This window comes from Aegilops tauschii, chromosome 5, assembly GCF_002575655.3.
Source record: "Aegilops tauschii subsp. strangulata cultivar AL8/78 chromosome 5, Aet v6.0, whole genome shotgun sequence".
Lineage (NCBI taxonomy): Eukaryota > Viridiplantae > Streptophyta > Magnoliopsida > Poales > Poaceae > Aegilops > Aegilops tauschii.
In genome coordinates, this window is record NC_053039.3 from 530,849,520 (window position 1) to 530,876,134 (window position 26,615).

General features: G+C 51.1%; 3 protein-coding genes and 1 pseudogene across 3 annotated transcripts; 2 read left to right on the forward strand and 2 right to left on the reverse strand.

The window, feature by feature from the left end:
* Nucleotides 1-230: 230 nt before the first annotated feature.
* On the reverse strand, nucleotides 231-2,660 carry LOC109761396 (GDSL esterase/lipase At5g55050). The gene is made up of 2 exons (XM_020320210.3): nucleotides 2,149-2,660; nucleotides 231-1,232 (listed from the first exon to the last, which is right to left on the reverse strand). The coding sequence occupies exons 1-2, from the start codon at nucleotides 2,387-2,389 to the stop codon at nucleotides 403-405; spliced, it is 1,071 nt and encodes a 356-aa protein (XP_020175799.1). The 5' UTR covers nucleotides 2,390-2,660; the 3' UTR covers nucleotides 231-402.
* Nucleotides 2,661-5,596: 2,936 nt separating this feature from the next.
* On the forward strand, nucleotides 5,597-10,610 carry LOC109761395 (uncharacterized). Its single transcript, XM_020320208.4, has 12 exons — nucleotides 5,597-6,522; nucleotides 6,634-6,688; nucleotides 6,779-6,881; nucleotides 6,970-7,132; nucleotides 7,209-7,280; nucleotides 7,354-7,410; nucleotides 7,872-7,999; nucleotides 8,471-9,083; nucleotides 9,251-9,371; nucleotides 9,460-9,509; nucleotides 9,874-10,014; nucleotides 10,132-10,610. Exons 1-12 carry the CDS (start codon nucleotides 5,680-5,682, stop codon nucleotides 10,396-10,398), a joined length of 2,613 nt encoding a protein of 870 aa, XP_020175797.1. The 5' UTR covers nucleotides 5,597-5,679; the 3' UTR covers nucleotides 10,399-10,610.
* Nucleotides 10,611-10,731: 121 nt separating this feature from the next.
* Nucleotides 10,732-14,704, forward strand: LOC109761375 (probable protein phosphatase 2C 80). The gene is made up of 5 exons (XM_045229287.2): nucleotides 10,732-10,974; nucleotides 11,121-11,847; nucleotides 12,899-13,223; nucleotides 13,656-13,805; nucleotides 13,974-14,704. Exons 2-5 carry the CDS (start codon nucleotides 11,174-11,176, stop codon nucleotides 14,268-14,270), a joined length of 1,446 nt encoding a protein of 481 aa, XP_045085222.1. The 5' UTR covers nucleotides 10,732-10,974; nucleotides 11,121-11,173; the 3' UTR covers nucleotides 14,271-14,704.
* An 866-nt stretch (nucleotides 14,705-15,570) lies between these two features.
* LOC120965503 (U1 spliceosomal RNA) lies at nucleotides 15,571-15,743 on the reverse strand (annotated as a pseudogene).
* Between the last annotated feature and the right edge of the window lie 10,872 nt (nucleotides 15,744-26,615).

The window sequence follows — 26,615 nt, forward strand, 5'->3', positions numbered from 1 at the left end:
TTATTCATCGGCGATGGTTGTTCCTCTGGTGCGTTGGTCCTATGAGGCCTTAGTACGACGACTTCCCTACTGTTTACTACAGCGAGGTTTGCCTGGCTTCGGTGAGGGAGGTGCGATGACGGCAGCGCGCCTTCAGCTCGCTCCCGTGCCTGTAATCGTCGCTAGGTGGTTCACAGATCTGGTTGTAATTTTTATTACTTTTAGTGTTCTTTGTATCATTAAGATTGAAGATGAACAGATTGAAAGTTTCTTAAAAAAAGTGCACGTGACAATTTTCAGGCAACTGGTCAATAGGCAGCAGCTCCCGTATATATTTGATTTTTTTTCTATACATTTCGTACATGTGGACACAATCCGTATTTAGCGCGGATGATGAATCTAGCTAGTGGTCTACGTACAATTCTATATGGCGCTGAGCTGCCTGACGTTGATCGGAAAGATGAAGGGCGCGGATCCGTCGAAGGCGGTGGCGGTGAGCTTCTGCGCGGTGGCCTCCGTGGGGTGGTAGAAGTCCCAGAAGACGTGGTCCGACCTGTTGGCGCAGTAGCTGCTGAGCGGGGTGCAGGCGATCTTGGCGTTCATGTCCCCGAGGCCGCAGCACGCCGCCTTGGCCTCGACAAACCCGTACTCCGCCGGCCGGTCGATGTACCGGAGCAGCGCGGCGGAGGAGTCGAAGAGCGCGTAGTGCAGGTCCGTGTACTTCGCGGCCATGCCGCTCAGCACGCCCTCGGCCGCCTTGTTGTACTGCACGGCCATGGCGTTGGCCACGGCGCTGCAGACCTTTGCGGAGCTCATCTCCCGCAGCGACGGGGTGCAGCCCACGGGCCCAGTGCCGAGGAACAGCACCTTGCGCGCGCCGAGGTTGTAGAGGCTCTGCAGCTGGCCGGAGAGGGACTGGATGAGCGCGTCGACGTACTGCTGCTGCTGGGAAGGGGTGGCGGCGTTGTTGGCCTTGGCGTAGTGGATGATGTCGTTGCTGCCGATGGTGATGGCGAAGATGGACCTGGCCAGGTGGGTCGCGGCCTGGGCCTGCCCGAGGCTGCGCGCCAGGGAGGAGTACACGCCGGAGTAGTACTCGATCTGCTTGTCGAAGGTGATGCACTGGTTCTTGTTCGTGGCGTTGGAGACTCCTGCGCCGCCGGAAGCGAAGCTGACGCCGTTCACGTAGTTGGCGTTGCTGCTGGAGGACAGGGCCAGGTACGGTGGCGAGGTCGCCAGCCCGAGCTTGTCGGCTGCATGCATACATAGTAGTGAGTATATATCAATCACAAACTCACAATCAGCATACGTTACATGTAATGAAATTCATCCATCAACATCAAAACCAGCTGCAGTCCTCCGGACTAGAACCGTGAGAACGTACACTACTACACGTCGGTATGGTCCCTCGATAGGGAGATATTGCATGGGAACAACTTTGACTTCACTCGCCAATTGCTAGCTCGGGACAACTACGTTGCATTCTTTGGTTGGGTTGAAAGACATGCCCAAGATAACAACGATACGTCTACAAGAATACATAATTTCTTATATATGGCCGCCAAATCTCTAGGTATATAGTGTACTACTATGGCCCAGTTCTTTTCACCGATTCTCCCAAAATCTTGAAAATCGACCCTCCATCCAGCTTACCCTAGAATCTTGAACCCATATTTTTTCACAATCCTAGTTATTTACATCCTAACTAGTTAGGATTGTAAAAGAAAATATGAGTTCAAGATTTTGGAAGAAGCTGAGGGAAGACCCCATTCTCAAGATTCTGGAGAATCAGCCAAAAGAACTGGATGCAGTGAAGTTGAAGTTCTCTATCAGTCAATGCCTTCTCGAGCTGGCCAAGTCACAGTTGCTACAACTTGGATATATTCATATATAGTGAAAAGTTGTTCTCAAGTCAAATTGTGAGTGACGAATGGCCGCCTAAAATACTAAATTATCTTGCCCGTGAATGCAACGTAGCTGGGATTAGTGTAGATTTCTTCCTCTTCTTCTTCCTTCTTTTGCATAAGCAGAAGAACTTGCGGATCGAACCTATATCATTTACGTAATCTATAAATCTGATAACGATTTTGTTTACAACCTAACTAACCTAGCTCTGGCCGTAGCAACAGGCAAAGAAAGAATGGATGGTAAAATGAGTATGCAACGCACCGAGGAAGTCTGCCGAGTTCTTGCCGTTGCTGAAGCGGCCGGTGGCCTTGCCGCCCGCGTAGTCCATGCCGTTGTGCGAGAAGTCCGCCTTGAGCAGCGTCAGCAGGTGGTTGTTGTTCCCGACGTCGGCCAGAGAGTCCCCAAACACGTACACCGCCGGCACGGACCCCGCCGTCGCCGCCGCGGCCATGAGGGCCATGATGACCAGGGAGCAACAAGCGATTACACTGGCAACCGCCATTGCTAGCTAGCTCAAAACGAACAAACAACTGTTACTCCGAGTAGCTACCGCGGTGTGTGTTTGTCACTCGTACTACTACTGCTTATCTTCTCACGCTAGACAATGAGTTGAGTTCAGGAGGTTCGGCTGACGGCAATTTATAGGCCGCACAGATCGAGTGGAAGCAAGCGTGCTAGCACGGGAGAGAGATAAAACATTCTTTTTTCTGAAATGGAGGATAAAACATTCTGCTTCTATACGTGTGTACTGAAAAAGAGCGCGCACGGTAGAGGAGTGCGTACGTTTGTTACAGTGTGTGTATGTGCTCTGTGGTGTGGAGAAGACGGCAGGGCGATGCCATAATAAACGGCCAAAATGGCGAACGACCGTATGGTATGGGACGGGTCTCCGTCCGGTTATCTTTCCATTATCTGGCGTACGCGCTCGTCTCGCTATCTCTCTCGGGTGTATGTGTTCACATGCATGATATTATCTTTTTGAAGGATGAATGATTTTTGTTTATGATCGCGTCTCTCTCTCTCGAGGGTAAGTGTTCACATGAACGAAGCGGATGAGGGGTGCCCTGAAGTTCCGTAGGCATCATCGTGTGGTGCCAGCTCGGCGAGTGCCACATGTCGATATGTGTTCACATGTAGTATGATTTTCTTTTCAAAGGCATATGATTTTTATTTATAATCAGCGTACGCGGCATGTCCTTCTCTGTCGAGGGTAAGTGTCCACATGAACGAAACGGAGGAGGATGAATTGCGCAAAAAGGAAAAAAGAGAAAGAAACGGAGAAGTGGTGCCAAGGTGTCATCAAGTGGTGCCAACTCCCCGGGTGTCACCACTTCCTTGTGTGCTCTTTGGGGTCGGGTGCGTATTTGTCGGTGTTCTTTTATTCACTGTGTTGCATGGTTTGCTCTTTGCACATCGTGTTTTTCTAGTGCGGGTGGCACTCTAGTAGGGGTTTCTGCTATTTGTCGTGGAATTCTATTTTGGGTATGGTTGTCGTCACTAGAGTGTGTAATGTCTGATGGCTCTTATTCATTCCTTGAGGTGTGTCAACTGCTCGTGTCATATTTCTCTATTGCTAAGAGAGCTGTCGTGGCTAGGGTTTTTGTTGTCTGGCATACTGACATCATATTTGTGAGGGGACATGTTGATTCGTGTGGTATCGTTCTTCTAGGCACAATGGAATAGTCTAAACTTCAAGATCCCCTAACAAGCGAGAGCTGAGAACAGGGGTCTCCTTGAGAGAGTTTTGTTGAGAGTCGCTGATGTTTTCTAGGTTCCAGCTTGATCATCAACCCCATCCACCCCGGCTAGCGACAGCTAGTGGGGGGGGGGGGGGGGGCTGGAGAGGCCCTCGGGTGGCATGTATGTATTAGGTGTGGTTTTAGATTGGGCCTTGCCTCCATGGCGTTTGGCGCTATGCCGAGGAGTTCGCCGCCGCCGTGTTTGAGCAGCGGCCGGTGGCTTGCAGCGGTGGTGATCCCGTGTATACTGGCTAGTTGCCAGCTGCAGGTTGGATGCGCGTTGCCAGCAACTTCGAGAATAAGCTCGGTTGGTTCTATGACCTGTAGGTGCTCCTTTGTTTCTTCCTCTGTTGGCATGGTTGCCATGGTGGTGAAGAAGCACAACGGGAAGATGAAAATACAGGTTGGGTCTATGCTCATCACGGAAGGCTTTCATGGAGAAGCCACGACACATCCAGCCATAGACAATTGTCAGATGTCTTCGTCAAGCTTCGGTATCTGCTAACCGAATGGGATCGTCCTTCCTCCTCCCGGCCATGCAGGCAAATGGGGTGGCAATGCATATTCTCCGCGAAGTCTATGGTGAGGTGCCATGGAGGTTCAGCTGCACCAAGTGGTGTCATCCCCGGCGACGGCGATGTTGTCCTCGTGCGTGAGATCCTAAGCCCTCGATTGCGATTTCCGTCATCATATTGGGGTCCTCTTTGCATAAGCTAGGGACCAATTTCCTATTTCTTTCAAGTCTTGTTACAAGCTGGCTTGCCTTTATGTTTCCTATTAAATCAGCATCGGGGTCCTTATTGATCACTCTATGAAAAAAACGAAGCTATAAAGTATCCTTACAACCACAATTGCATGGATTATCGTAGCATGTTTCGCGGAGGTATTCCCACGTATTTTGTCGGACATGAGGATCTAAGGTTAGGCATTCCCTATTACCACAACGAGCGTGCTGCAACCTAGCTAGGGATCACAGAGAGATAGAAACTAGACAAAGATTTAAATCGTTTAATGACGAGTAATTGTTATTGAATTCGAATATTTTTCTTGTAGAGCTGTTATGGTCTCTAGTTTGCATCCAGGACCGGAGTTTGGGATCCCACATTTCAATCTTTGTTGGTTCCCCTCGTCTCCCACCCTTCGCGTGAGGTTGGTGTGTCTTTGGCGACGACATCCAGTTGCGGGATAAATGTCCATGTCTTCTTTATCTCGCCCTGGAGTCGTCATCGCGTTATGCTCCAGAGAGCTCGTGGTTCTCACGTCTCGTGTGTCTTATAAATTTGTTCATTTTTCATCACCGTTTGGCTACAAAAGTGTCGTTCAACGACCTGACTTTGTGAAAGGCGCGTCTCAAGGCGCTATGTGCTCAACTACCTTATGTGTTCATCTCTTAGAGCTTGGGACTCCTGATGCACCTCAAAATCTATGAGGTTAGTCCACCTCGTGGATATATAAGAAATACCAAGATGTGAACGATCATAGATCGAGAGTTAACTTAAACAATAATCTTAATATGATCTTTAAGTTTATGAGTGCTCTTTTTTTGTTGAACTTAGTGATCTTTGCTAGCACATTTCGCTTTCGGCTATTCATATGTACATTTTTCGTTTTTTACCTAACAATTTGTTTATTCATTTATTTTAAGGATGGCAAGGCGGTTCCTAAAACAAGACAATATGAAAAAAATGAAGTTGAAAAACAAGGCAAACACGGAGGAGAAATGGAGGGGCCCATGTTGATCGGGCCGGACCGGTGGCCTCGCAGCCCGCTACCACCCAAAGGAAAAAAAGTGAAAAACACCGTCAACTTTCTCCTCATAGGCCGGCCGCCCCCGCCTCATTCACTCTCCCCGACTCTGGCAGCGAGCGACGCGCGGCAACGGAAAAATCCAGAGGCGCGAAACTCGAAACTTCTCCCGCCGCGCGCCCCTCGTTTTGTTTCGCACCCCCCTCCTTCCATTCCATCTCCGAGATCTGCCGTTCCGATCCCCTCACCCTCCCCCCACTCCCGGCGAAGCGGAGATCCCTAGGCAGGCAAGCAGGCAGGCGGCGCCATGGACACGGAGCCCTTCGACGAGGCCGACCTCCTCGCCCTCCCTGCCTCCCCCGTCGCATCCCCTCCCCGCCGCCTCAAGCGCCTCAAGAAATCCTTCCAGGCCGCCGCCGCCGTCTCCCCTCCCAAATCCCCGCCGCCGCAGCCGCCGGCGGAGGAGGAAACCCTGGCCCCGCACCTCGGGTCTCCCCCTCCTCCTCCGAACCACTCCCCGCCGCCGCCGTCAGCGGAGGAAGCCGTCGCCCCGCGCCTAGGATCTCCTCTTCCCAACGCCTCCCCGCCGCCGTCAGAGCAGCAAACCGTGGCCCCGCGCCTAGGGTCCCCTCTTCTTCCTCCTCCGCCGCCGCCAGCAGATGCGGACGCCGCTGCCCCGGCGCCGTCCTCGCCTCCCGTCCCCGTGTCCTCGCCGCTGCCGCCGGCCGATACGGCGGAGGACGAGGAGGAGGAGGAGGAAGATGATGATGATGACGGGCTCGATCCGCTCTTCTCGGAGTCCGCCGGCGGCGCGGGGTGGGACCCGCTGGGTCTGCCGACGGGAGAGGACGAGGAGGAGGAGATGCTGGCGGGAGGCGGGCTCATCGAGGAGCTGCGGAGGGAGAAGGAGAAGTCCTCCGCCAAGAAGCGGCTCAACATGGACGAGGGGGAAGACGGCGGGCGCGAGATGGACGTCGAGCCGGAGCCGGAGGTCGCTGTGACGGGGAAGAGGAGCAAGAGGAAGAAGAAGGATGCGGACGTGGAAGGGAAGGGGAAGAAGAAGAAGAAGGGGGAGGATGGGGAGGGGAAGAAGAGGAAGAAGGACAAGGCGCCCAAGGAGTCGGTCGCATCGAAGAAACGGGCTGAGAAGGTAGCATTTCGATGATTTTGTTTCCTTTCCTTCGGTTCGTATGATTGCATCTGTTCCACTGAATGGTCTGTGGCTTTTGTTGATGGGTGTCCTGTGGACTGATGTGTGCAGGAGAGGAGGGCTCAGCTTGAATCCATCCATGCCGAGTCGCAGAGGCTGCTGCGAGGTATATATCCTGACAGTGTACATGGTTGGAAGCAGATGGTGTTAGATTTGTGCGTATCTAACTGTTTCTTGTTAATCTTGTTCTCTGCAGAGACAAGAAAGGCATCATTTAAGCCAATTGCAGAGCCAGTGTACAAACCCATCTCCTCAGTCCTGGAGAAGATCCGCCTTCGGAAGCTGGAGATTCAGAAAATGTCAGTTGCCTGACTTGGTTTTATGAAGGTTATGCAAAGAACACAATGACTGTCCGCTGATGTTATTATTCTCCACTGTGGTTTGCAGGTCAAATACTCCTGTCGAAGAAGAAGAGGAAGAAGAAGAAGACCAAGACGAAGAAGAGGAGGAAGAAGAAGATGCCTCTTCAGAGCCCGAGAGTGATCCCGCTGAACAGCCAGCCATGCCTGAGGCTAAGGAAGTGGGTTCAGATGACAAAAATTTGAAGAATGTGAGTCTTTATCCAGATAGCTTGATTTGAGCTCAGTATAGTGTTTATAAAGCTAAAAGGTTGTGAATCGTTGTAGGATGCTGCTGACAAGGAGGTTGGAGCAAATGCTGGTGACCTGAATGACCACGCCAGTCTCCCTGAGGATGAGGTGGTCATTGCTTTCACTCGACTAGTATGCTGTTTGGTGTTTGCTCTGTACTGATGTTGCGTTTGGTTTGCAGGATGCTGTGATTAGTGACAAGGATCTCAATAAACGTGGTAGCAAATCTCCAAACAAGGTCAGCGCCCCTTCCCTAATTGTGTAGTCATCTGCGGCTGCTGTTTTGCAACAGAATATATGATGGTGCTTTTACCCATAAGAGCATGCCTCGATCTTGTGTTATTTGCGTTGAAGTTTCTACCTCAACTTAAGTGTCACAATGTCAATGAAAGCATTGGATTGATGATACATATTGATGCAAAATATGCTTTGTGCTTTACTGTTGTTGAATCAATGGTTGCTGGATTATCCAATGTTTGGTACTATGGTTAGTCAGTTATTGGTTCCCCAGGATTATCATAGATTCAAAATTATCTCACAGCGAAGTAAGAAAAGAATATTATGTAAACCCAATGGTTGTCAATTCTCATAAAGTAGAAAATGATTACTAGACATATAATGCATCTACGATTTTAAAGTCTAAGATCTTAAATATATTTTTGTTTAACGCTTTGCTTTTTGGACTATTGGTTCTACCAGGAACTTGTTGATAATTCTCAAGATAAACACGAAGACAATGCCCAACCAAGTGATGACTCCATCGATGCTGTAGATGAAGAAGCCCATCTGCCTCCCTCTTCAAGCCCTACCAAGAATACAGATGATAGGTAAGCATATCACACCCTCCTCAGTCCATGATACTTTCCACCTGTTAGCATTTACAAACGTACTTATCTTCTGTAAAGAAAATTCACCCCCTTGCCCCTTTAAAAACTTATTTATGCACGTGCAATTCATTAATTATTATGTATGGTCTGCATAAGATTATTAAAGCTTGTTTTGGTTGTAGCACCGCATATTATCTCTTCCTGTAGCCTTGACATGTGAATCGCTAAATAACAGAACCATGTAAACTTTAATGATTATATTTTGCCAATTAAAACCTGTTTGACACCCTTCTTCTATCCATCATGTGTGTGGTTGTTTCTTACTCTCACTATTTTACTTATGACAAATTTTCATGGAGAACAAGCAACGGCCTGGTGCATTTGCATGGAATTTGCCTGATTTTACATATGTATATTGGTGCACTGTCCTATTGGCTATTAACATTTTGTTGAATTATCTGTCTGTCTCAGTTCTTCAGAAGATGAAGAAGAGGAAGAAGATAATGACAAGGAGAACATATATCCAGGCATTCAAAAAAATGATGTAAATACCCATCAACAACCTCGACGAACTCTTGCAAGTGATTCACGTCCAGATGCTGCTGTCCTGAAAGACTTTCTAGACGTTGAAGCTGAGGAAGAGGATGACAGTGATGATGACATGGCGAGGTTTAAGGACAACGAAGAAGATGATGGCGATGATGAAAATGAAGTACTTACTGCTCTGATTGCTGCTGGATTTGAAGAAGAAGAAGTAGATCATGAGAAACGTAATGCACTCCACCAAAAGTGGCTTCAGGATCAAGATGCCGCTGAAACTAATAATTTCATTCAAAGATTAAAATATGGTCATCAGGAGCAGAAAGTGTTAATGGAGGAAGACGAAGATGATATCGAAGACTGTGAGGACGAATCAGAAAATGAAAGGTCACATGACTTGACTCCAAATATTGTGCGGCAGAATTCTGAGAAGGCAAAACAAATGATTGCCAAAATGTTCACAGACGAGAATGACACTTATGAGCACTCTGATGATGAGGAAATAGAGGAGCATTTGGCCCGTCAACGTATTTCAAAGCGAGAAGTAAGCGCTGACACTTTTAAATACTGAGTATCTTCAGCTTTGCTTGATAAATGCTTGATATTTCATTTTTGGACTGTTAGTTCCTCCCTTCGCTGTGCTAGTACAGACTTTTTATCCACCCTATGTGCTTTAGGAAAATAATTTGAGTGTCATATATTCTTTGTTAGGTTCATAGTACTTCATTCATATCTCCATTGGAAGATGACAGTTCAAGGGAAATGTTTAGCCTTATAAAGAAGCTCAATATTGCTCCTCAACCCCCCAAGAGGAGGGGAAAGCAAGCCACATGTAAGGATTACCAAAATTTCAATCCATGCATATGATTGAAAACATGGCTGGTCATCTACTAATCATTATTATTTATTTATGTTTTCAGCAAATCTTGAAATGCTTATGGTCGGAAGTAACAGCAACTCATCTTCAAAGGTAAATGATTACTGACACTCTTTTCTGTTTGTTGTCATACATCTCACATGGATGTTGACTAGCTGAAATGACCTCATATGGCAAATCATCGCTTGTGTTGCTCCAAATGGAAAATTACTGCTTACTAAACATTACCCTCTGCACCTAGTAAAACCTTGACTTAAACAGAATTTTGCATTCTTTTTGTAGTTATTTTTGTTATTATTTGTTAATGTATGTAATACAGGTAATTACATGTACTTTCCCTGCCATTGTTCTGTTAGGGATCATTTCATGGTTCTTTTCCATTGCAAGCCATATCTGAGAAAACCGGTTTCCCCTTCATTTTTATCTCTTGCATCACAGTATTGTATATTCTTTGCAGTCGTCTTTTCTCGGCCGAACAACGAGTGGCCCAATCTCATCTTCTCATAGATCAACTTACAAAGGCTACATTTTCGGTCGGGATGACAGCAATAGCAACAGCAAGAGCTGCTTTGCAGCCTCTGAAAGTAACTCGGATGTGGTAAGCTTGATGAAAACTTGTCTCTGACCTTGTCATAATTCCAATGTGCTTAGAGGCATAGTCGCACATTCCCTATACTCAAAACGTTCTCATGTGCCCCCTCATTCCACTGTACAGCAGGACCAGGCGAACCCCAGCCAACCCAAGAAAGCGAAGTTCAGCAGTTCACAGACAAAGCCAGCCGCACCAGGCGCAAGCTCCGAGGGCGGCTCGACTTCAGGTGCCTCCCTGTTCGAGCTCCTGCGCAGGTCAACTTCCGCCGCCGAGAAGCAAGAGCACAAGCGCCCCGAAAGCTTCGGCATCATCACGGAGAGCCAAGCCGTGCACCAGTTCTCGGCGTTCAAGCTGTCAAGGAAGTTCTCCAAGATAGGAGCAAGGAACTGACTCACATAGCCTCCCTTACCCCACATACCATTGCTACCATGTACACCTGTTTATGTCGGTGGAAATACATTTTTCATGGTACTTTCAGTGTAGCTCGTTTCTGTTGTTACCTACCTGTGCTCTGGGAAAATGTGCATTAGATTCTGTATCACCTTAGGTTTAAGATAAATGTGCATCTGTGTGTTTCTGAATACATATGGATCTTTTTCTTCTGAGCAAACCTGTTGATGGTCGACAGCCTGGGCCGACGCAGGCCGTCCGGCTTAATAATGGGCCAGACCGGGCTTGAATGGCCCAACATTCCTCACCGGTTGGTCAACGACGGCCCAGTCTTACCAGCCGCTCCCGCACGCGTAGAAAATTCTAGGGTTCAAATCAAATCGACCTTGTCCTCCTCGCCCTATCCTCTCGCTTCCCCCGTCCAATCCCCACCTCAGCAAGCAAACCCTAATCGACTGCCACGGAGGAGGCAGGATCGAAGGTGCGCGACCGAGCGGGAGCTGGCCGTACCGGAGCTCAAACCCCCCCCCCCCCCCCCCCCCCCCCCCCCCCCTCGCCGCCGCCGTCGCTCTCGCGGTAAGAAGATCATCCGTCCATTCCATTCAATTTGCAGCTGAATTCGACGCTGCCGGTGGCCGGAACCCCGCGTTCCTCCCCGAATCGAGAAAGTCTCGAAGTATTCGCGTTCTGAGCTCCGGATTCTTCTTTCTCTCCCATGGCAGCCGCGGCAGGAGGGTGATGAGATCTTCGCGGGCGGGCCTCGCTCGGTCATAAGATGCTAGCCGGCGGCGTTGGCAGCAACAGAGGCGGCAGTTCCCATCTCTCCTCCCCCTCCTCCCAGAGGGACCTACGCGGAGGCCGGAGCTTCCTCTTCGGGAACACCTGGTTCATGCTCTCCGCCTACCCGGCGCGCCTGCTGCACACCGCGGACCGCCGCGCGCCCGCTGCCGCCTTCGTCGCCGCCGCCATCCACCGGACGCCCCGGGTCGTGCGCGCGCACGGCGGCACGGGACAGGGCCTGCTGCAGCGGGGCATCGTCATGGCCGCCTGCGGCTACGCCTTCGGGCGGGCCGACCTGGGCGCCGCCGCCAAGCGCCAGCTGGAGAAGGACTCCTCGTCCGTGGCTGCCCACGCCTCGCGCATCGTCGCCATGGGGTCGGCTGGGAGCGCGGCCAGGCCCGATGTCTCGTTCAGGTACCGGGGTCTGGAGTACTGTAAGAAGGTCGGCGTGAGCTTGAGATGCCGCGAGCAGTGGGGGGCGGCTAGGACGTTCTGGACCAGTGCCGTTGGACCAGGCAGGCAGCTCAGCTTCTCGGTTGACCCTTGGGCTCGGGATTTCAGCACGTCGTGTGCGGCGCCTTACTCTGCTGGAGCTACAGAGAGTCAACTGACTCTGGATGAGGCATTACAGGAGAAGCAGACGGATAACTCCACCGTTGCCTCTGATGAGTATGTATCCTCATTCCTGTTGCATGTACCATTATACCATTATAAATTTCAAATGACTTTCCCCTGGAATGACTATTAAATTGATCTAAAACAGATATGAGCCTGCATGTTTAATTTCCATGAAATGTTTGTTTCGATGGGAATTTCATGCAGTGCTGTCATGAGGAATGCCTCAGTCTTGATATGTGGGCCTGGCTGCCAAATATTGGTTGTTTCTGTTGGACCCCTTTTTATGACAGGATATGTCCATAGGTTACATGAATACAGCCACCAAGTCATCCACAGGGTGTTGCTCCCTGGAATGGTTATTAACTTGTTTTAAAACCGATATGAACACACATGCTTAACTCCTGTGAATGTTTGGTTACGTAAGAATTTCATGCAATATTGCGTTTGCCACCTTCATTTTTTGCAATTAGTTTGTCAAAAGGTACATGTGTGTGTGTGTGTGTAACCCATGAGGAATGCCTGAGTCCTGATATGCGGGCCTGGCTACAAAATGCTGGTTGTTTCTATTGAACACCATTTTAATACAGGATAGTCCATACGATACATGAATGCTTCCATCAGTCACCCGAACTGTTGTGTTCCATGCTTACCGTTGTCTAGACGCAAGTGCTAACATGCAGGCAAGCATTTTATAAAAGTTAAAATTCGAAATGTAACTAATGTGATTATTTCGTTATAAGGCCATAAGGTATATATGTAGTAAGATTTTATTGAATGTTGCCTTGCAACCCTGCTAGTGATGTCATTGTCAATCACTTCTTCATTAATGATATTGTGTCCGATAATTCGAATAAAGGTCCAGGAATTTGGATTTGGACAACAATGGATGGCGACAGGACAGCACAATATTTAGACATTGAACATGAACCAACTATTTACGGTCAATTTCCTACACGTTTGTTCATTGCATCTTAAGGAAATTTGCTCTCATGTTCTTCTGGTGTCATATTAGTAGCATTTAAATTTCTGTTATCTTCTGGTAGCAACTGTTCTATTGCTTTTTTTGCACCTGTTGTTGGTTGACAGACATTTTCCTCTACAGGAAGTCACCTGCTCCTGAAAAACTGAAGCTGGTCTCAGGTTCTTGTTACCTGCCTCACCCTGCTAAGGAGGCGACTGGTGGCGAGGATGGTCACTTTATTTGCGTTGATGAGCAGGCGATCGGTGTGGCAGATGGTGTTGGTGGTTGGGCAGATCACGGTGTTGATGCTGGACTGTATGCAAAAGAACTAATGAGTAAATCAATGAGTGCTATCAAGGATGAACCGGAAGGCGCAATTGACCCATCAAGAGTTTTGGAGAAAGCTTTTACAGGCACCAAAGCAAGAGGATCATCAACTGCTTGCATCATCACTCTTAAAGAACAGGTTAGCCAGATTTTCTGACTATTAATCGTTATTTATTGTAGTCTCCTTCCATTGCCAGTTGATTTATTGTGCTGAGTAGGATAAACACAAATTGTTACTATGTAGTTTCTTTGGACCATGTATAGCACAGTAAGGCACCTCTCACATGGTCGGAGGAAAAAGGGGTCGTTGATGTAGTAAAATGAGGATAGCTGAAATAGCACTTTTGGTGCTACATTCTTGGATCGCTATGGTGCTGTGGTATTCTCGTCCATGAGTATAAAAGTAACTGTATTGATAAATCTCGTATTCATCTGTTTGGTCATGTCTGAGCACTTTCAATTCAACAGAACTAGAAGTTCCTGATTCGTATTTCTGGAAAGGAACACATTTATTTTGCAGTCTTTTTTTCTAATTTAGTGATGCTTACTATCATGCTATTTAAACTTGCAGGGTCTTCATGCTGTAAATCTTGGGGACAGTGGCTTCATAGTGGTCAGAGATGGACGCACTGTTCTCAAATCACCTTCGCAGCAGCACGATTTTAATTTTACTTATCAGCTCGAGAGTGGGGGTGGCAGTGATCTTCCCAGTTCTGCTGACGTGAGTACATCCTGGCTTTGCAGTGATCTTCCTATATCTTTGAATAATGTTTGTAGAACTCTGACACAACATGATAACTTGGATGTCTTTATTCTCCGCCGAATAGGTTGTTTAAGTTTATAGCATCAAAATATTGTATGACATGATTCCCCATACTCACTTATGTAGGTATTTCACTACTCGGTTGCTCCTGGTGATGTTATCATTGCTGGCACGGATGGGCTTTTTGACAACCTGTATGACAACGAAATCACTGCCGTCGTTGTCGAGGCCCTCAGGAGTGGCCTCGGTGCCCAGGGCACAGCTCAGAAAATCGCCGCCCTTGCTCGGGAGAGAGCGGAGGATAAGCACAGGCAGTCGCCCTTTGCAGCCGCTGCTCAGGAGGCTGGGTACAGGTACTATGGAGGGAAGCTCGACGACATCACGGTCGTGGTGTCGTACGTGACGAGCGCCTCAGCCGTTTGATGCGACGCTTCCATTTTCTGTTGTAATGTACATAACCTTGCCCCAAACTCATGGGAGCTCCTACGCCCCGGGGAGTAGATTCCTAGGCTGGTTTATTCGAGTGTTGGGGGATCTCCTGACACCTTAATGTTTTAGAGTATTGAGATTGCGCTTTGGCTCGGGAAATCGTGGCGAAAAACCATGTCTGCCCCACTGCTCATTTAGCACTACATGAGATGCTTCTTGTAAACCCATCCTTGGTGGAAGGAGAACCACCACGTGCTGGCAGAGTTTTGTTGTAGTTGCTAAACATGTTTGCCTTCTCGTGCTGCTGAGAGATAGGCTGTTGTGAGTTCTTACTGTGCGTTAGCTCACCAAGCTGTTGCGAACAATCCCCTTAGAAAAGGTGCTGTAAACAATTGAATCAAAATAATGTATCAAGACAATTTTATTTAGATGCTGTGTCACTTTCGAGAGATCTCGAAGTGGACAGTTTTGCTGGCATAGTGAAGCTTGCTGTTTCTGCCGTGCCGCATTAGTTGGGACTTGGAAAGCACTGTTTTTTGTTGTTGCGACAATTAAGATGGCGTTGGAAAGGTAACTTTGCTATGCGGCAAGTGTTTCGGTGTGGATTTACGGCAAAAGGTTTGAGTAGAGAAGGGCGTGTGATATTCAGCGTGTTCATTGCTTCACAGTTCTCTAAGAGCTGGACTGAGTTCTGATCTCAAGCGTGCCGTTTACGGTCATCTTCAGGTCTGAGTTCTGATCTGAAGCGCCGTGAACGGTAGTCCTCATGTCAGGTACTGGCCTAAGTTCTGATCTGGACCGTTAGGGGTCGTTGTCACTCGTCAGGTTAGGTTCGTCTGTTAACAGTCGTCGTCGGGCCAGGCGTTCTGGGACAGCCTTTGCTGCTTCTAGCATTCAGCGCCCATTTGAGCATGCCGTTTACACTAGATACTTTACTGCCTCTGCACTTTTCTTCTGAATTTACAATCATCATGCAATATGGCAAAGCCGACCAAACTTCTTTAAAGAGAAACAGATTGTGGTTGCTAGTTGTAGGGTTCGGACGAACAACATTTGCATGCATGGTAGGCCAGGGACCTGAATGTGAGAACATCATTTGCACGCATGCCAGGTCAGTGACAGCGCCAGATGCCACTATTGAAGTTCCCGTTTCCTTTAAGCAGCGAACACACTGCCTGAAACTGCTTTTGGTTCGCCCACTCGCTGCGCAACAGAGGAGAGCAAGGACTGGAATGCGAAAACAGTTACATATGCAAGCCAGGCCAAGGAGCAAAATTTAATTTAAACGAATTGGCAGGGGCCGCGCGAACGCGTACCCCCATTATCACAAATTATGACGTTCATTCTCCCACTTGGGGAGATGATGGGCCAACGCACCCACCAAGTGCAATGTGGGCCATTGACCCAGGCCACGGGCTTCAGACTTTAGTGGGCTCACGTTTGACCTATCTGGCCCTCCAGCAGCAAGACGTGGGCCTTGAGAGTACCAGTTTTGTGCTCTTGCTGTGCAATCGTGTTGCTCACCACTAAAAAAAAACAAAGTGTAATCGTGTTGCTCTCTCCTCCAGGAAGAATGAGCCATGCGATTGTTTCCTCTTTAAAAGGAAACAGGTACTCAAGTAGTAATCTAAACGCTTTTATATTAGTTTATAAAGGGAGTACATGACAATTCAACAAAAAATCAGAAAAAATCATAATAAACTCATTTGCATTTAAAGTTTCTTCAGTCGTTTCTTTTGGAAGAGTTTCCTCTCACTTTTCTGTGTGGAAGACTTTTCGTTGTTCTCATAAGACAAAATATGTTTAGTTTTTAGTGCTAGTTGAGGTGCATGCTGGTGTTTTCCTTCAATAGCTAAAGCTCCCCTGCTAGAAAATATATACAAGTAAGCCCAAGGTAGTTCTATTCCGGGACCATGTATTAGTATAAGTTGCTCGGATGGTGTATTCTTCCTTTTCTTCCCAGCATATTTTTAGTCCAATTTGATGCAAAGTAAACTAACGAATAAATAGTGCATATCCTCTCCCTAAAAAAAGTGTATATTCTCTCGGGTTGTGGATTAATAGACCTGCCATGTTCTGTACAACGTAAGGGCAATCCAAAGATTGCAATGCTTCTACTACACGGTTTTTGCACAATGTGTGGCCTATTTGCCCTTGACATGCGCACACCCCGGCATTGAGCGCGTTGTATGATGATTTCAGGCTTCTGGTCTGGCTGATTTCTCGGTCTCCGAGAGTATGTATCCTGATGACCACTGAGCTTTTTTTAAAAGGAAGAGAGTTCTAAATTTCTTTGCCTTCACTTTCTTGTTGATATTATAACCCACAAATTGCTAGGGAACTCTTATCCTTCTTCACGGTTAAGAGGGCGACAACACTAGTGGCTTTTCCACTTCGACGACATGTTCTTTGACTTCTTTCGTCTATTGGTATAGCCGCAAGGACAAAGGGCTGACCACTGAACTACATTAGTCAAGACCTCCAGGTTGTGAGTAAGCATGTGGCAACAAGAAATGGAACTAGATATTTAAAAACTTGCAATGGCACCCACAAGGCCACAACATCATTATCAAGGGAAGAAATGATGTGCGACCAAATAAATCTCTCTAGGAAAAAGTTGTACAAGGAAAACATAAGTGTGTGTTAGTATCCACAGAATCGAGAGTCGCATGCCGAAGTTGATTTATTTTTTATGTAAAAGGAAGTACCTAGTAGATGTGGATAGGACAGATGTGGTTTTGTGCTTCGATTCACTTTTGGATCAAAAGTGTTATGTTTTCTACTCTTTTTTTTTTCTGCTCTTCTTGTTACTCAATATTACCATGTAAGTAGCTTTAGTTTTGCAATGTTGGTCCCAAGTTGATGGCTAGAAGTAGCACTGGTGTATATGATATTTGATGTAATCGAATGACTTTTAGGTTGGTGGTGCATGGCGAGATCGGACACGTTTCTAAGGGGCTGTTTGGTTTCCAGCCACATATTGCCACACTTTGCCACACCTCACCTTAGACAAGTTTGACCAAGTTAGGTGGGTGTTTGGTTCTAGCCACACCTAAGGCAAGATTTTTTTTATGAGCAGTGAACCCCACATGTCATAGACACAAAAGTGTGGCAAAATTCTCTTAGGCAAACCAACGTGTGGCTAACAATTTGAGCAACTCAAGTTAGGCAAGTGTGGCAAAAATAATGTGGCAATATAAGGCAAACATAGTCACAATCCAAACAGCCCCTAAATCCTCTGGCCACCCGCCACTCTCATTTCCAAGTAAAAAAGAATAATGTGCGGATCACAAAAATATTTTGACATAAAAAGAGAAGATTGACAATGATTTAAAAAAGAGAGGGATATAACACAAATCTCTATCTCTCTATACTACTTAAAAAATAACGTAAGGTTCCTATTTTGCTCTTTCTTTCATCCAACACTTGCATATGTTCTCCCCCCCCTCGTGTTTTGATTTGTTTTGCTCCCTCTCCGGTTTCCTACACTAGTTTTCTTTGAAAACGGTCTTAACTGCCCCATGTCTTATTGACTTATCAAATAACATCTTGTTTTTTTGGTAAGGTAATAAGTGATTACCAAATAAAATCATTTTTTCGGTACACCACATTAATAATAAAATGTTAGGTAAAGCACAGTGATTGGGCGTAAAAACTCCGCAAAATTTTGGCGCGCCAATGTACAAACATCGAATGATGGACACAGAATCCCGAGCTAAACTACTAGAATATTTATGGAGTGTTGCAACACATGGCAAACAATAGTTTGTCGTTGTGATTTTATTTTTCGAATAACTAAGAGATTACTATTCAGCTAAAAGCACAAAGTACACTAAGTTGGAATCCACGCTAACATTTTAGAGCCCCACTACATAGGGCAGGCATTAGCAGGAAAGGGGTTTGTGTTAATGCATAAAATTGAAGTGTATCTACCCTGTTTACAACGAGCCGCTTTGCAGCCTCAAGGTGAGCTGCGGTATTGAGATTCCAAGGAAAGGAAGCCCTTGCTCTAGACTCGAGATGTCGAGATTTTGAGCAATTGTTGAGCATTCTGATTGCTCGCTGCCCTACAAATGATCGAAGTGCAACTAACATCTCTGGTAATTCGTTGCGGAGCCTTAACAGCTACCGAGGATCACCATGTGTTGTCTTTGCCCATGTTCTCATGGTATGTGTTGCTACGGGTGAAGTTGCAACATAGACAACGAACGATGGACATTGCGTGCTCCAGTCTCTTGAACGTTAGCATGCTTAACTATGAGTGTGGTTCACTTATGTCCAGCAAGTCCTGCTGACAGGCAAGCTGTCGCGGGGGGCATTGATTCTAGATGCCTCATCTTCCTATCCGACTAGCATGTAGCTTGCCCGCGATACTTGTCTTTTCAACTTCCTCTATTGTTCTAGCTACACTCATCACATAGTTAAATGAATTTGGTCATATTGGCTTGCTCCGTAGCATGAAGATAACATACTACTATTTATTGGGGAGGCCACCGGCTAGACGATCAGTCTCACATTGAGATAATGATGATGAGATGTACTAGATCATAACTTATGATTTATGTTAGTCACCAACTATTTATGGGTTGCTGATAAGGTTGGTCTACGACCTTACACAAGTTCACCTTGTTAATGGTTGTGGATGCGTGCACAAGGATCATGTATGACTTCAAAAGTGTATGTAGCATGCATACACATGCGAAACAATTGATGCAGAGGGAGTCGGTATCCTCTGAGTATCCACTGCGGTTACATGTTACTGCAGCCCCCACCCACCAACCCAAAAAGGAGTGTAGGTTAGTCACTTCATTATAACGTTGGTTGCATGAATTTTCGTCAGATACAACCACCTACGCTATCATATTGACAGAAAGGACCACCTATGACCAGTATTAACAGAAAAGACCACGTATGCCGTGACGGCAGACGCGCCAGCCAAAACATGGCATCTGCCGCCACGGGCGGAGGCGGCAACACCTGCCGCCATAGCCTCTGGCGGCAGCTTGGCTGCAACAGCTTTTCGCCCGACGCAGCGACTCGCACAGCGGAACATGATGAGGTGGTGGGCCCTGCCGCCACACCCCGTGGCGGCAGGATCTGTTCATGGCCCTGCCGTTGCAGTAGCATCCTTGTCATAGGCTCGTAGCACGCATGCATGCAGCAGATGCACTAGCATCCAACGTACTACCAAATTCATCGTATACTATATGCTTATATGAAGTGACTATATACTGGAGTTGAAAGAGGGAGGAAGAACTATGGGATTCAACACACTTCGATTAAGTCTGCGGCGGTGACTATATACAGTTTACAAAGGTGATCGTGTGCCACTACCAGGCCAGATCGTGGGCAGTCTGCGTGCCCACTACTCACGTACAGGCGCTGACCAAGTTACAATGCGCGTATACGGGCTATACAAATACATGCTACGTATACTCTAACACACACACACACACACACACACCCCCCCCCCCCCCCCCCCCCCCCGCGCGCAGTCGGGACGTCGGCTGGAACTCACCCAACGTCACGCGCTCCCGCATGAAATGAATGTCCAACTCAACATGCTTCGTGCGCCGGTGATGTACTGGGTTGGCGGAGAGGTAGCAGGCCGAAACGTTGTCGCAGTAGACGACGGGCGCAGAACGGACCGACAGGAGTAGTTCACCAGGGAGCTGGCGCAGCCAGATGCATTCGGCGACAGCATTCGCGACGCCACGGTATTCTGCTTCAGCGCTCGATCGGGACACCGTGGCCTGCCGCTTGGAGGACCAAGTGAAGGAAATATGCCCTAGAGGCAATAATAAAGTTGTTATTCATATTTCCTTATATCATGATAAATGTTTATTATTGATGCTAGAATTGTATTAACCGGAAACTTAGTACATGTGTGTCGGGGGTTGGGTGCGACATATGCGAATGGATGGCTTATCATGGTGGGAGCGAGTAGAACGTCGCCGATGCCTGGAAGCGGGATGAGGCGTAGACACGAACGCCGACGCACTTTATCCAGGTTCGGGGCTCTCCTAGGAGATAACACCCCTAGTCCTGCTCCGCGGGGTCTCCGCATGATCACTAAGGCACTAGTGTGTACAAAGGTGCTCCTCGAGCTGTATGCTAGAGGAAGAAGAAGGCAGGGCTTGCCCTCCTCTCCCCCTAGGTGCGAGTCTAATTCTAACAGGTTCGAACCCTTTGCATGGGCGCCCTCGGGGGTTTATATAGGCCTACCCCCCAGGGGTACAATGGTAATCCGGCCGGGTGTAGGACCCGGCTGTCAGTGTCTCTGGTCGCCGGCTTCTCCGCCGGCTGGTGGGCCCCGCCGCCTGGTGGGCCCCGCCGACTGGCCGCTCCCGCCGCTCGCGGGTCTTGCCGGCTGCTGATTACTGTAGCCGTGATGCTAATGACGCAGGCTTGGTCAGGGGGGCGTGGCTACAGTCCCGCCGCTTGGTGGGAGATCACTGTAGCCACACCGCGTCTTATCTGGTTGATGGCGCGTGGGGCCCCGCGGAAGGAACGGGCCGGCCTCCCTCGGGTCCGATTGATGAGGCCTCCGCCGTCTTTCGGACTCTCGCTGCCTGGTAGGGCCCGCCGTCTTCAGGCCGTACCGACAGACGGTCGTGGGAGCAGGGCTCCGCCTGACAGGGGTGACGTTAGGGGTGGAGTGGCAAAAGTGCCGCACCGGGCGGAGATCTCCGCCTGTACGGAGCACTGTGGCCACGCCTGGCCCTGGATACGGGGGTGATGGGCTATACTGTAGCCTCACCCTGTCTCGTCTTCTTAATGGGGGCGCAGACTTTGAGGGCGCCATGGGCTGGCTGCTTGGAGCCGGCCTCTCTGGAGGCCGCCTGCTAGGAGTCGGCCCGTCTTGGAGCCGCCTTCCTGAGTATGGCCGTCTTCTGACAGTCGGCCGTTTGGCCAGCCGGCCACCAGAAGGCGGCGCTCTATCTTGACGTCTTGAGGGGCGCAGCCGGCCCCGATGTCTTGAAAGGTTCTGGGACTCGGGTTAGGCTACCCGTGGCCCATTACTCCGACAGTAGTCCCCGAAGTTGGTGAGGCGCCGCGGCCGAGGAGCCGAGAAGCCTCAACAGTTTCCCCTTCCGGGTGCTTATGGGTTGAAGCTTCAACCGACTCCTGGCAAGCCGCCTGAGGGGAGTCGGCCGCGTCCAGTCGGATCTATCTGGAATTTCGAATGTAACGGCGGGAACTAGGTGGCGTGCTAGCTAAGCTTCTAGGCCCGCCGCCTGTCGTGGGCGCACCATGTGGCGCCAGCCAGCCGGGTCAGCCTGCCAGCCCACGCGTGTGCTGGGACGCGACTACGGGCAGGGCTCGCCACCACCGGGCCTCGGCACGCGAGCGGATCCGCTGCGGCCGAGGCGGGCGGTTGAGTTTCCCCGCGGAGTTACTGCATGCAGTAACTCGCGCTGTAAAGGTGGGAGCGTGGGGTCGTGGGCACAGTTAATCCCATGATCCCACGCCCGCCCCCTCGGCTTCATAGCCCGCAGGCTATAAGTAGGGGAAGGAGAGAGCGGCGGAGCACGCACACCCCCATCCCGTTCTTGCCTCCTTCTTCTTCCTCTCGCCGCAGCGCCCCCGAGCCACACCAGAGCGCTGCCGCAGCTCGTCTCCGTCGTGCTCATCCGCCCCGAGCCCTCTTTGCCCTGCTCCATTCTCATCTCCCCCGCCGCGCCATTTCCTCCGTCGAGCTCTCCATGGCGCGCGAGCGGGGAGGAGACTGGGATGGATCGAATGTCCACGAAGACCACATCACCTTCCTCCGCGAGACGCGCCGTCTTCCCGGCGCGGGTCACGTGAAGGCGCGCGTGCCGCCGGAGGGAGAGATCTCGCCGGCACCGGGGGAGGGTGAGCGGGTCGTCTTCCGCTCGCACTTCATCCGCGGCTTCGGCCTGCCGGCGAGCGGCTTTCTCCGCTCGTTTCTTGAATTCTATCACCTCCAGCCTCATCACCTCACGCCCAACACCGTGATGCTCCTAGCCGCCTTCGTCACGCTGTGCGAAGGCTATCTCGGCATCCTCCCCACCATCGAGCTGTGGGGAGCTTTCTTCTACACCAAGCTGGGCACCTCCGTCCGGGAGGTGGCTGCCCAGTGTGGTGCCTTCATCGCGGTTCGCCGGCCATTGCTGAAGAAGGCCTTTCCCACCATCAAGCTGCCACAGTCGGTCAAGATGTGGCAGCAATCTTACTTTTACGTGGAGAACATGGACCCGGCCATCGACTTCATCAACCTGCCGGCTTATGTAGCCGGCCCGCCGGCCGAGCCCTGGGCCAGCTGGGGCTACAAGCCGAAGCCGGTGTCAGCAGACGGCGCCGCCGCCATCCAACGACTCCGGCAGCTGACCAACACCGAAGGCCTCAAGGCGACCGACTTATTGGTTGCCTTCGTCGCGCGCCCGGGTTCTCCCGCTCCAAGGCCGGCCGCACCTGATCAGCCGGATGAGCGGGCATCGCGACCCGTGCCAGCTAAGTACCAAGGAGATGCCGGCTGCCGAGGTCGCAAACTTGGTGAACGAGATCTCCGGCTTCAAGCTGGAGGGGTCTTGGAGCTTCGGCAAGCGGCCATATTCCCGCGCCGACCCGCCGCCCGCGGTAAGTTTTCCAATTCTTACTTTCCTTAATCTTGATCTTAGTCTTGATCAGCTGGCCTCTCATTGTTTGAAATAGATCTACATGTCGGACGCGACGGCCGCCATCGTAGGGGCGGGTGGTGATTACGAGCCGAACCGGGCGGTGAGCGACGTGGACGACCACGACTTGGGGGCGGCCGCCTTGGAGGACACCACGACAGGCGGCGTCTACGAAGCAAGCGGCTCCGAAGAAGGCGGCATCGAGACCTGGCCCGATGATGATGAGGAGGAAGAAGATCCGCGCCCTGCGCGGGGCGCTGATAGGGCAGACGCGGGCCCCTCCGTCGAGCCGACTGCTCGAGGCGGCACGCGCAAGCGTAAACAAGGCGTCGTCTTGTTCGGCAGCGCCCCGAAGAAAGCCAAGAATCCGACTGCCGCGACCAGGCGGAAGGAGGCCGCAGCGAAGGCGGCCAAGTACCAGAAGCTCCCAAAGGCGCCTCCTATGGTGCCGGCGTAAGTATCTTTTCCTTGTGCTCTTCTTTCTTGCCGATCCTTTCTGAACATCCTTTGCTTTATTTTCTTGATTCAGGGCTTCGCTCTCTCTCGAGAAGTCGGCCGCCGCCTCCATCATCGGGTCGGCGGAGACCTCCACCACCACCCGGCGAATCGATCCGGCCGCCAACCTCCGGGAGGCAACGGAGCGAAACGCGTGGGAGGCGCGCGAGGAGCAGGAAGCCGCCCGCCTGGAGAAGGCGGAGGCAGACAGGGCGGAAGCCGCCGCCTTGAAGAAGCTGGCGAAGGCCGAGGCTGCCACCGCGGCGAAGGAGCAAGCTGAAGAGGCCGCGCGCCACCAGTCGGCGCTATTCGTCATCCCCCTGAACTCCGCGCCGCCACCACCAGGGTTCGTGGCGCCGGCAGGGGGGCCGGCGACGAGCACCCGGTCATGGAGAGGGACGACGACGATGTCGTCATGCCAGATGTAATCATGCCCCCGCCACCGCCTTCCGAGGAGGCGCGAGACAAGCATCCGGCTGATCCGCCAGCGCCACCAGCCGAAGAGGAGATGGTGACGGGGCCGACTCCCGAGGTCCGCACACCCTCACACCGCCGGTTCACAAAGGCGGCTTCGGCGCCACGCCCGCTGGAGGCCGCAGCCGCGAGCTCCTCGATCCCGGACGCTGAGGCGACCAGCGCCGCGCCCGCTGACTGGGTGCGGGGAGGCGGGACCGGCCCTTTGAATCAGGCGATCCTGGACGTCCAGGCCAAGCTCCGCGCTGAAGCCGACGCACTCAAGCGCTGCAACAATGCGTTCCTGGAGTCGCGAGCAGCCGTCCGGGTATGCTTCTTCCTTCTTTGTTTTTTAGTTCTTGTATTGCTCCGTGGGGGCGCGCCAGCGCACCCACTGGGTGTAGTCCCCGAGTTTCGGGTCGTCTGCTGAGCAGGCGGCTCGGAACTTTAATTGGCAAGCTTCGAGTACTAATATTGGCTGATATCTTTGCTGCAGGATTATCACAACCTCCGTGCAGCCGCCTTCAACTCCAAAGTCCATGAGTTGGATCAACGGACCGTCGACTTGTCGGAGAGCCGGAGTAAGTCTTTTTCTTTCTCTGCGGGGGCGCGCTGGCGCACCCGCGGGCTGTAGTCCCCGAGATTCGGGCCGACTGCTGATCAGTCGGGCCGGATCTTCCCGGCAACTGTTCTTCTTCTCTGTTGATATTTGATAACTTTTTTCTCCGCGGGGGCGCGTTGGCGCACCCGCGGGCTGTAGTCCCCGAGATTCGGGCCGACTGCCGAGCATTCGTGCCGGATCTTTATCTCTCTTTGTTGATTGTTGATGTCCTTTTCTTCTTCTACTTTTGCAGAGGCCAATGCCGCCCTGCAGCAGCAGCTGGGCGAAGCCAACACTGCGCTGCGTGCCAAGGAGGCGGACTGCAACAAGCTGGCCGACGAGCGTGACTGGCTGGTCACGCAACTGGCGGAGCAGGCGGAGCTTCTCAAGAAGACCCAGAAGGAGGAGGAGGACAAGGAGGCCAGTCTCCTTGCTGAGTTTGAGACCGAGCGCTCTGCCTGGACCGACAAGGAGGCAATGCTGACTGCCGGCTTCGGCGCGATTGAGGACATGGTCGACGGTGAGCTTCTCTCTTTGCTCTTTCTTTGAGCCGCCGGCTTCTGACCAAGCCGGCTTCTTGTTTCTAACTTTGGCTCTTTTGCTTTCTGTTTGAGCAGACTTCTTCCCCGGCCACTCTAACGCCGCCAATCAGGCCATCGAGGCTGATCGCGAAGAGCGGAGGGCGGAAGGCGCGTAGATTGCTGCCGACGCCCCCCGGACCCTCAGCGAATAGCTCCTCAGCATCCAGGCCCGTCTTCGGCCGGCTCATCGGATGCTGCGCCGTCTTCAGCGTGTCGGCGCCCAGGCGATCGCCGCCCTGTGGCCAGACATGCCGGCTCCACGTACGCCCAGCCGGACTGCCGACTGGCTGGAGGTGGCGGCCGGCCGCCTTGAGGCTTGGAAGGGTTCCTCGGCCCGGGCCGGGGCACACCGGGCCGGGGCACACCGGGCCTTGGAGTTTGTCAAGGCGTGGTACCCTGGGCTAAATCTAGCCCAGTTGACCACGTTTCTACAAGAGGCCCAGGAGGAGCTGGTGGCGGTAGAGGGTGATCTTGTCAAGCGGGTGGCGGCAATCGCCGAGTATACCAACACCAGCATCTTCATCCCGGAGCTGGCCGAGAACGGTGCCGAGGCGCCACCAGAGTGGTTCGGGCTGAACCCGGAGGATGGCGAGGACTCGGCCGAGGTGATCGACTCCAGCGACGAGGGAGAAGACAAGGAGGAGGAGGAAGGTGAAGAGGAGGCGCCAGAGGTCGGAGCGGACGGCCAGCCTCAGCTCGACCGTGCCTCCAGCAATGAGCCAAGCCCAAGCGAGCCGGCTGCTGCTAAAGGCGACCAAGCGGAGACCGACCAGCCGGCCGCTCCACCAATCGGCACCACCGACTCCACCGTTCTGCCGAACCCGTCTGCTGCTTCCTAGGCTGCCAATTTACCTTTTGTTTTTACCTGCTTATCAGTCTCGACAAACTTTGTTAACTTCGCACAATTCCACCCGCGGGGTGTATTTCAAACTTCTGTTGAATGCCGGCCAAGGGCCTTTTGATATTTAAATATTTTACCGGGTTCCATCTTTCCTTGCTTTCTGCTCTTTGGCCTTTTCCCTTTGCGGCCTTCCCTCAGTTGCCGTCTTGCCAGCCGAACAGCCGCTCTATAGACTGTGGTTGAGTCAACTACTTAGCCACTTTCAGGAAGGCAAGTACTTAGCCGATTAGAGTCTTCTAGCAAGTTAAGTAGAAGCCGGCCGGCCGGCTGCTCGGCAGCCAGTCGGCGAACAGGGAACCGGCTTGAACTATGTGTATGCTTTGGGTCCTTAGCCATTTTTCATGCGGACACCTTTTCTACCTCGACTCCTGCCCGCCAGACAGTCGCTCTGCGAGCTGCGGCTTCTGGCAGGAGAAGGCTTAAGTGCCAACACATTAGTTGTCCGACTGCAGGAAGCATTACATAGCACAAGGCGGCGAGTCCCCGGGTCGACTAGTCGAACCCGGTGCCAGGCGGACTAAATGAAATAACATGCTGATAGGCATAATACTTATCATATAGATAAAGAGGGCAGTCCCCGAGCTCTTCTCGGGGGACCCGGAGTCTTCGTACTTAATACAAAAGTTGGCGTGGTACATACTGCATCAACTATAAAACCTTCGGAGGAGG